Source organism: Sebastes fasciatus, chromosome 9 (genome assembly GCF_043250625.1).
Source record: "Sebastes fasciatus isolate fSebFas1 chromosome 9, fSebFas1.pri, whole genome shotgun sequence".
Taxonomy (NCBI): domain Eukaryota; kingdom Metazoa; phylum Chordata; class Actinopteri; order Perciformes; family Sebastidae; genus Sebastes; species Sebastes fasciatus.
The window spans coordinates 1035875-1045000 of record NC_133803.1 but is presented as its reverse complement, the minus strand read 5'-3'; the positions used below and the strand labels follow the sequence as shown (position 1 = coordinate 1045000).

General features: G+C 43.8%; 1 protein-coding gene across 6 annotated transcripts in view; it reads right to left on the bottom strand.

Moving 5' to 3' along the window:
• nvl (nuclear VCP like) overlaps positions 1 to 8449 on the bottom strand; it is a 46692-nt gene extending 38243 nt beyond the window's left edge. For 2 of the 6 annotated variants that reach the window (XM_074645462.1, XM_074645467.1), the window contains exons 1-6: positions 8283 to 8447; positions 6604 to 6678; positions 6200 to 6270; positions 1895 to 1947; positions 1346 to 1436; positions 1178 to 1238 (exon numbers count right to left, since the gene is read on the bottom strand). In XM_074645462.1, the coding sequence (XP_074501563.1) occupies positions 1178 to 1238; positions 1346 to 1436; positions 1895 to 1947; positions 6200 to 6270; positions 6604 to 6660 (333 nt within the window). In that variant the 5' untranslated portion in view covers positions 6661 to 6678; positions 8283 to 8447. Of the gene's footprint in view, positions 1 to 1177; positions 1239 to 1345; positions 1437 to 1894; positions 1948 to 4038; positions 4292 to 6199; positions 6271 to 6603; positions 6679 to 8282 lie in introns of those variants that run through there. The other 4 variants (XM_074645465.1, XM_074645464.1, XM_074645461.1 and 1 more) reach the window with 4 other exon arrangements.
• Positions 8450 to 9126: the final 677 nt, after the last annotated feature.

Below are 9126 nucleotides of genomic sequence, written 5' to 3'. Positions count from 1 at the left end.
AGCCAGGGGTAAAGGTAATCACCATTCTAGTCTCACTGCAGGCTGGACAAGCAGACAAGTACGTATACTTCCCTAAATGTGGGACTAGTCAGACTGAAGGTGATCAACACTCACAGATCAATGAGCATCCTGACATTCAGATACAGGTTTCTTTGGTGATTTTTCAAGTCTAAAGTGTTCTTCTCAGGAGTGTTTCCACCGCTTTATCTTCCCGTCAGACAGACAGCCCTTTCAGTATTTGGCGTGATGACGTTTAGTCGTCTCATTTAGCTTTTTTTAAGACACGTAAAAGCTTCAAAATCCACAAGTGAGATATTTACTGACGTATTTGTTTTAGGACTCATTCCTGCAGCCTTGGTGGAGCTAAGTGCTCTCTGAGTGCTAAATACGTGATTATGCTTAAAGCAGCAGTACGCAGATTGGAGCAAATATGATTCAAAAGTTATTTCTATAAAATGGTCGCTGTATTGTGACACTAGTACATGAAACAGGTAACCTGAAAATAATCATGTTTCTCTGTGTCCTCCGGTGCTCCTAACGGCATCTGCAAGATTTCACAGACTGGAGGAAAACAAGCAGTAAGAGCTGATCTGAGGTCTGCTGTCCATCTGCTGTCTATGAGAGCCGGCCATCAATCACTCTGAACTCCGACCAAACGGTCAAACTAGGCAGCGCTGATCAAATATGAATCAATATTCTGTTACGTTAATGTCGATTTCTCTCCTCAGATGTTTTCAGAATCATCTTGTAGTGCACGGTTTAGCTGTAAAAATTAGTTTGTGACGCCGCCGCCAATGTAAAATCTGGTGAAGAAAGGCCAAGTTCTGGTCACATATCCGGAGCACAGCCAATAGGAACGCTCTCTCTCTCTCTGAAATGACCTGTGATTGGTGAAAGTCTCCCGTCACGAGCTAGATGTTCTAAAGCCTGAAAACAGAGCCATGAGGAGGAGCAGAAGTCTAGTTTTCTATCAGAACACTTGAACTACAATATGCTGAAAGGTTAATATGGGATTTTTGCCCAATGAGGCCAAAAATATACTGACTACTGAAGCTTTAATTATGCAACGGTGGGGGTTGAGAGAAGTAATCTTGCCCCACTCTAAATTTACCACCAACATGCTTCAACTAGAAGTCCATAGACTGCCCTCAGGTTTAACCTTCATGTTATGTCTTACCGTGTTCTCCAGGACGTGGTCATCACTGTCGGAGGCCTCCTCCGAGCTGCTGCTGCCGTCACTGTGAACATGCAGGTTTGTATTATGTTAGTTGCACACTTAGAAAGAGAGTAGCGATGAAAGGAGGACTGGTTAGAGACAACAGGCAGTGAGCAGAGTGTCCTGTACCCAGTGTTGTTGTGGTGGTGCTTGGCTCTCTTAGCCAAGTGTTTGCCCTCCAGATCATTCAGCCCGGACTCCTTCATGACTGCTTCGTACACTAAGAGCAGCAGATAGAGAAGACAGATCACAACTCCTCACAGCTCATAGTCCAAAAGAAGAGCTTGATCATGAACACTGGAATGGATCGGTTGGTGCACGAGGCTGGACACGTCATTAAAGACATAAGGACATAAGGTTCTTTCTCCTGTGACTACATGACCATTTCATTATCATGACTAGAGCTAAATCAGGGCAATCATCTTCAGCCTTGTCCTTTGTTAGAGGAGACTCCGCTGTCAATTTACAGTTAATCTCCCTGAAAACACAGCGAAGCCAAACCACAGTCACAGTGTGATACACTACTGTTACCTCTCTTACCAGGTCACAGTGTGATATACCATCAATCTACTGTTACCTCTCTTACCAGGTCACAGTGTGATATACCATCAATCTACTGTTACCTCTCTTACCAGGTCACAGCGTGATACACCATCAATCTATTGTTACCTCTCTTACCTCTCTCTACTTGAATCCTGAAAGCTGTCTTGTTTCTTCTGCCATACTCCATTCTAGAGACACAATATAAACAAAACACTTTTAGTTTGCATACATACGTACAGCATATACACTCAGGGTCCAGTTTAGTTCAGATAAATGGAGTCCTATCACACAGCCCTGCAATAACTGCCCCCCTTATGGAGGCACTGATGTTCCCTTTGAGTCTACTACTAGTAGTAGTAATAGTTGTTATTGTAGTAGTAGCAGTAGTAGTAGTAGTAGTAGTAGTAGTAGTAGTAGCAGTAGCAGTAGTAGCAGCAGTAGTAGCAGAAGCAGTAGTAGTAGTAGCAGTGGTAGTAGTAGTAGTAGCAGCAGTAGTAGCAGAAGCAGTAGTAGTAGTAGCAGCAGCAGTAGTAGCAGAAATAGTAGTAGTAGAAGTAGCAGTAGCAATAGTAGCAGTAGTAGCAGTAGCAGTAGTAGTAGTAGCAGCAGCAGCAGTTGTTGTAGTAGTAGCAGCAGACGCAGTAGTAGTAGTAGCAGCAGCAGCAGTAGTAGTAGCAGTAGCAGAAGCAGTAGTAGTAGTAGTAGTAGTAGCAGAAGTAGTAGTTGTTGTAGTAGTAGCAGCAGCAGCAGTAGTAGTAGTAGTAGTAGCAGTAGCAATAGTAGTAGTAGCAGTAGCAGTAGCAATAGTAGTAGTAGCAGTAGTAGTAGTAGCAATAGTAGTAGTAGCAGTAGTAGTAGTTGTTGTAGTAGTAGCAGTAGCAGAAGTAGCAGTAGTAGTAGTAGCAGAAGTAGTAGTTGTTGTTGTAGTAGTAGTAGCAGCAGTAGTAGTAGCAGCAGTAGTAGTAGCAGCAGCAGTAGTAGTAGTAGCAGAAGTAGTAGTTGTTGTAGTAGTAGTAGCAGCAGCAGTAGTAGTAGTAGCAGTAGCAATAGTAGCAGTAGTAGCAATAGTAGTAGTAGCAGTAGTTGTTGTAGTAGTAGCAGAAGTAGCAGTAGAAGTAGTAGCAGTAGCAATAGTAGTAGTAGCAGTAGTAGTAGTAGCAATAGTAGTAGTAGCAGTAGTTGTTGTAGTAGTAGCAGTAGCAGAAGTAGCAGTAGTAGCAGCAGTAGTAGTAGTAGCAGCAGTAGTAGTAGTAGCAGAAGTAGTAGTTGTTGTAGTAGTAGTAGCAGCAGTAGTAGTAGTAGCAGTAGCAATAGTAGTAGTAGCAATAGTAGTAGTAGCAGCAGTAGTAGTTGTTGTAGTAGTAGCAGTAGCAGAAGTAGTAGCAGCAGCAGCAGTAGCAGCAGTAGTAGTAGCAGTAGCAGTAGTTGTTGTAGTAGTAGTAGTTGTTGTTGTTGTAGTAGTAGCAGCAGCAGCAGTAGTAGTAGTAGCAGCAGTAGTAGCAGTAGCAGAAGCAGTAGTAGTAGTAGTTGTAGTAGTAGTAGCAGTAGTAGTAGCAGCAGTAGTAGAAGCAGAAGCAGTAGTTGTTGTAGTAGTAGTAGTAGTAGCAGCAGCAGCAGTAGTAGTAGCAGTAGTAGCAGAAGCAGTAGTAGTAGTAGTTGTAGTAGTAGTAGCAGTAGTAGTAGTAGCAGCAGTAGTTGTTGTAGTAGTAGTAGTAGCAGTACCAGTAGTTGTTGTATTAGTAGTAGTAGTAGCAGTAGTAGTAGTAGTAGCAGCAGTAGCAGTAGCAGTAGTAGCAGGAGCAGTAGCATTAGTAGCAGTAGCAGAAGCAGAAGCAGTAGTAGTAGTAGCAGTAGTAGTAGCAGTAGTAGTAGCAGTAGTAGTAGTAGCAGCAGCAGTAGTAGCAGTAGTAGCAGCAGCAGAAGTAGTAGTAGTAGTAGCATTAGTAGCAGTAGCAGAAGCAGAAGCAGTAGTAGTAGCAGTAGTAGTAGCAGCAGCAGCAGTAGCAGCAGCAGTAGTAGTAGTAGTAGTAGTTTATGCTGCTGTTGACTGTGTTCTGCTGAGAGCTGTTTCACCGCATGTGAGTGTTCAGTAGTGATAGGGGTGTAACAATTCATCTACTACATCGATGTATCAATTTATATTCCTACATCCAACTACATCCATAGGTACTCGGCAAGTTGTCCTTCACGGGAGGATTTGCACCTTGTATTTAAGAACGACAAACGTTATATCAAAGTGTTTTTAGCACTTTTATTAGTAAAGAAATGTTAAACGTTACTCCGGTTCACTTTCCAGACATGCGCCAGCTTGCCAGCTCTGCCCTCTGCAGCACGAGCACGCATCCATGGCTTGCATGCGGTCGAATGGCGCACCGGAGTCCTCGCTCTCTCAGCCGGTAGCGGCGTGGAGGGAGAGGGGCGTCGGTCTGCATGAGCTGCCGGCGCTGCGGTGCAGAGGAGCCGGTCGGCAGAGTTTCAGGTGCTATCGATCACTTGACGAGGTCGGCTTCACCCACCGGAGCTTTCCCCGTGCGCTGACGTTGTTTTATTCAGAGAAAAATTCCTTTCCTTTCCCCGTCATGATATCTACATGCACGCATCATCAGCCTCACATATCCAGCCGGAGAGCAGACGGTCCACGAGGTGAATTATCATGACGGGAGTAAAGTAAAAAAACAAAACAGAAACTCAGCTAACGGCAGTCTGACGTAGTTTTAACATGTTCCTCCAGATGTTTCTCCAGATGTTTTCATGTATGAAAAGAGCCCAAATGTAGGTGGACTACTGGATTACTATCAGCAGATTATTTAAACAGCGTTTGTAGAGGAATGATTCTGTCCCAAGCTGTTGATCACTAGAATACTATACTGAATAGAAGTTGGTTTATTATATGTAGTGTTAAATATTGCACTGCCTTGTATCTGGAGAACTGAAGCAGCAGGTCCTGCAGTTGCACTTTTTATTATTTTCTAATAAAAGCTGTATGTATTTGCCATTAATCATTGTTTACTTGTTTATATCCATAATTAATTTATCCCTGATTCTCTTACAAGAAAAACTTTGAAGAATCCTGACCTGCTCTGTCCAGTATCACATATTTATTTCAGTCACACTGACTGAATCTTTGGCAAAAAAACCTTACTGTATCTAGGGCGGGGCGATATGGCCTAAAAATAATATTGCGAAATGTTTAGACTTTATCGCGATACGCGATATATATCGCGATATTTTCAAATATCCTCTAAGCGCTTCATAAATGCTCAATTTAACCCTTTGATGCATACAATCACACCAATATGGTGATTCTTGTAGTCCCCGCAGCACACTGTATGTCTGCATTAAAACATTCTTGTTTGTATTCATTAGTGGTTTCTGTTGGAACAATTTTAATCTAGCAGTGGTGGACTGTAGGCTACTCAAGAACTGTACTTGAGTACTGAGCAGGGGACCGCTCCACAGCAAAAGAGGGATCAGCAAGCCCTCACTCAACGGCCCTGCGGAGCCCGGAGCCACGAGCCACCAGCCACGAGCCACGAGCCACTTCCCCCCCACTACCAAGCCGAACTAGAGCAGTGTGCGGACTGTCGCGGAGGAAATGCGCCCGGTGAGGGCCAGCCAATCCACTGAGAAGTGTAAAAGTATTTTCGGTTCATTATGAAACTGTTCATGGCACACATGTAAAGAGGCGGATGGAGCAGCTTTCACAAACACAGACTGCCGCTTGCAACGGCATTTATAAATGCCAACTGGCGATATAAAACTATATTAAAACATCAAACGGGAGGGGAAAGGAGTTTTGTTTACTTTAGTGTAGGGGTGGGCGATATATCGAATATAGTCGATGTATCGCGGGCTGTCCCACGCGCGGTATATAAAATCAAGAGCAATGCTTGTTAGAAAATAGTGTTTTCCATGAAGACACCCGTCAGAGCTTTATCGAGAGCTGGAAGCGGGGCGAAATTTAACGGAGGCGGCCGCCTTGTAATTCTCTATGGAGGAAAAAACCCTACACACACACACTCACCCAGGAGAGAGGTCTGGATGGGGGCGGAGTCTGTGACGTATGTGTGTGTGTGAGAGAGCCGGAGGAGCGAGGGAGAGAAGGAAATGCCAAAGCGAGTCTCATGCCGGCGGGATGGCTTAAAAACATTTCATGACAATTTGTAGTCGATGTTCGAGATATAGTCATTTTATATACCGCGCGTGGGACAGCGGTATATAAATCCATACATCGACTATATTCGATGTATGGAAATCGTATCGTTGTAAAAACGTATCGTTACACCCCTAGTAAGTGAACATCGTAAAAAAGAGTACTTCTATACATTTTAATATACATTTTGATTATTGGAGGATGTCCTGACTACGGCAGTCAGAAGCAGAGTCACCACCTGTACTTGAGTTTGATCCAGACCCAGATCCCTGTTCTGATGCACTTGCCTGTACAGTTTTTGAAGTTCCAGGGCCATGGCTGAGAGGTCCACATATTCACTGGTGCAGGTCCCCAAATACTGAAAACAGAGCTCAACATTAAACCGACACCACTATCAGACATTTAGACCCAGACTCTGATCGCATGGAAAATTAACAAGAAAGATAACACGGAAACGGCATGAAGCCCTCATGATGTCCTCCGATAGCAAGACAGTTACCATACTGTCCCATGATTTAAGACATTTATCCTTTGTCCCCTGTTCAGTTACTCTTTGAGATAAATGCTATATACAACTATTTTATTATTGATATTATTACTTTGCAGTACAGTATAGGACAAACTGCTTATCTGTTAGTCTTACTTGTTAAATTAATATACCAGTGAACATGAATAGGACCTGTGTTCGTACCTGCTCCACTCTCTGTCTGAGCCGTCCGTCCACACAGCCGCCGCCTCTGTTCTTCATGTCTGTGCTTATTAGAGCCTGCAACAGGACACAGAGACACAACAAGACTAAAGCTTATAACAGTCTGTAGCAGGACACAGAGACACAAAAAGACTCAAGCTTATCACAGCCTGCAGCAGGACACAGAGACACAACAAGACTAAAGCTTATTACAGTCTGTAGCAGGACACAGGGAAACAACAAGACTAAAGCTTATTACAGTCTGTAGCAGGACACAGAGACACAACAAGACTAAAGCTTATTATAGTCTGTAGCAGGACACAGAGACACAACAAGACTAAAGCTTATTACAGTCTGTAGCAGGACACAGGGAAACAACAAGACTAAAGCTTATTACAGTCTGTAACAGGACACAGAGACACAGATTCACAACAAGACTAAAGCTTAATACAGTCTGTAACAGGACACAGAGACACAACAAGACTAAAGCTTATTACAGTCTGTAACAGGACACAGAGACACAACAAGACTAAAGCTTATTACAGCATGCAGTAGGACACAGAGACACAACAAGACTAAAGCTTATTACAGTCTGTAACAGGACACAGAGACACAACAAGACTAAAGCTTATCAGATCCTGCAGCAGGACACAGAGACACAGATTCACTACAAGACTAAAGCTTATTACAGTCTGTAGCAGGACACAGAGACACAACAAGACTAAAGCGTATTACAGCCTGCAGTAGGACACCGAGACACAACAAGACTAAAGCGTATTACAGCCTGCAGTAGGACACCGAGACACAACAAGACTAAAGCGTATTACAGCCTGCAGTAGGACACAGAGACACAACAAGACTAAAGCGTATTACAGCCTGCAGTAGGACACAGAGACACAACAAGACTAAAGCGTATTACAGTCTGCAGAAGGACACAGATTCACAACAAGACTAAAGCGTATTACAGCCTGCAGTAGGACACAGAGACACAACAAGACTAAAGCGTATTACAGCCTGCAGTAGGACACAGAGACACAACAAGACTAAAGCGTATTACAGTCTGCAGTAGGACACAGAGACACAGATTCACAACAAGACTAAAGCGTATTACAGTCTGCAGAAGGACACAGAGACACAGATTCACAACAAGACTAAAGCGTATTACAGTCTGCAGTAGGACACAGAGACACAGATTCACTACAAGACTGAAATGAGAAACATAATCACAGCATTGGACAGTAAACTAGCTTGGAAAGAAGAATGGTTCTGAACTGCCTGCTGGGCCCAGCTACAGAACCCTCACTGGGCATTCACATTAAATGGAGTCTAATGAGGCTGATCAGATTTAGGAGTGGCCTAAAGCTCACTGTCTGTCTCTAGGATAGCTGGGAAGATGCTGAGAAGTGGTTGCCGTAGCAACCCAGGTTGTTAACGTTACTGTCGTCTGGTCCACGGTTAATGGGATCTGCCGTTAGCACTGCTAACTGTTAGCTAGTGAACAACATGAGGGAAGTCATTAAGAAGCTAACTAAACGTTACAATGTGACCTGCTGACTTCATGTTTTCTCTGTAGGAGGTACCGAGCGGTTGGTACAGTGAGGAGTTGGTGGTCATACCTAAACACACACACGTTCCCGGGAACGTTAACGGTAGTTCACGTTAAATGAGAAGGGCTTCTTTACCTCAACAGTGACGTCACCTCATCGCCCGGTGTCTCCACTTCTTCTGTTACACTGCTGGTAAGCTGTGTTCACTGGTCTGGCACATGAAGTATTACAGGTCCTGGTCCTGGTCCTGGTCCGGCAGCGTGAAGTAAGCAGGCTGACGGTCTGACCCCTGACCCGGAAACGAACATTGTAGTTCTTCTTCTTCTTCTTCTTCTTCTTCTTCTTCTTCGAGCTTTAGCGGCAGCTGACCTCCTTGGTGGTGCTGTACTGCCATCTTCTGGAGCGGGTTAACGCCTACAGCTCACTACACCCCCACCATACAGTATAGACTCCATTATGCTCTTTAATGTGACCTGTTACTGTCCTCCACTATGTCCTCCACTATGTCCTTTGTCTCTGATAACAATGACCAGGTTCACAGAGCTTCCCTGTAATGTGAAGGGGGCCGTTCAGATGACTGTGTCCTCTTCTTAATCTAGTCTTTATGACATCATCCTTCAACATTAGAGGCTCCTCCTGCTGCTTTCTGTCCTCATGTAAGTATTCAAGCACAGAACTAGTGCTGCTCAGTGTAGCGTGATGAAGAACAGTAGAGACCAGACCATGCACACAGAGAAACACAAACTGCTTTTATTTCATGTGGACATCACTGATAGAACGTTTCAAGCACATACACCTGTATTTATTACTGATGAAACATGACAGCACTGTCCCCTAATTACCCTAATGAGACATGAGACATGTTCAGAAAGACACTGGTCTACACTTCTCTAGGTTATTTAGACCCTTTCATTCTGATGTGTCCTATAGTTCATAAAACTTTATGTATTTTCTTTGACTATTTAGTTTTCTTTGATGT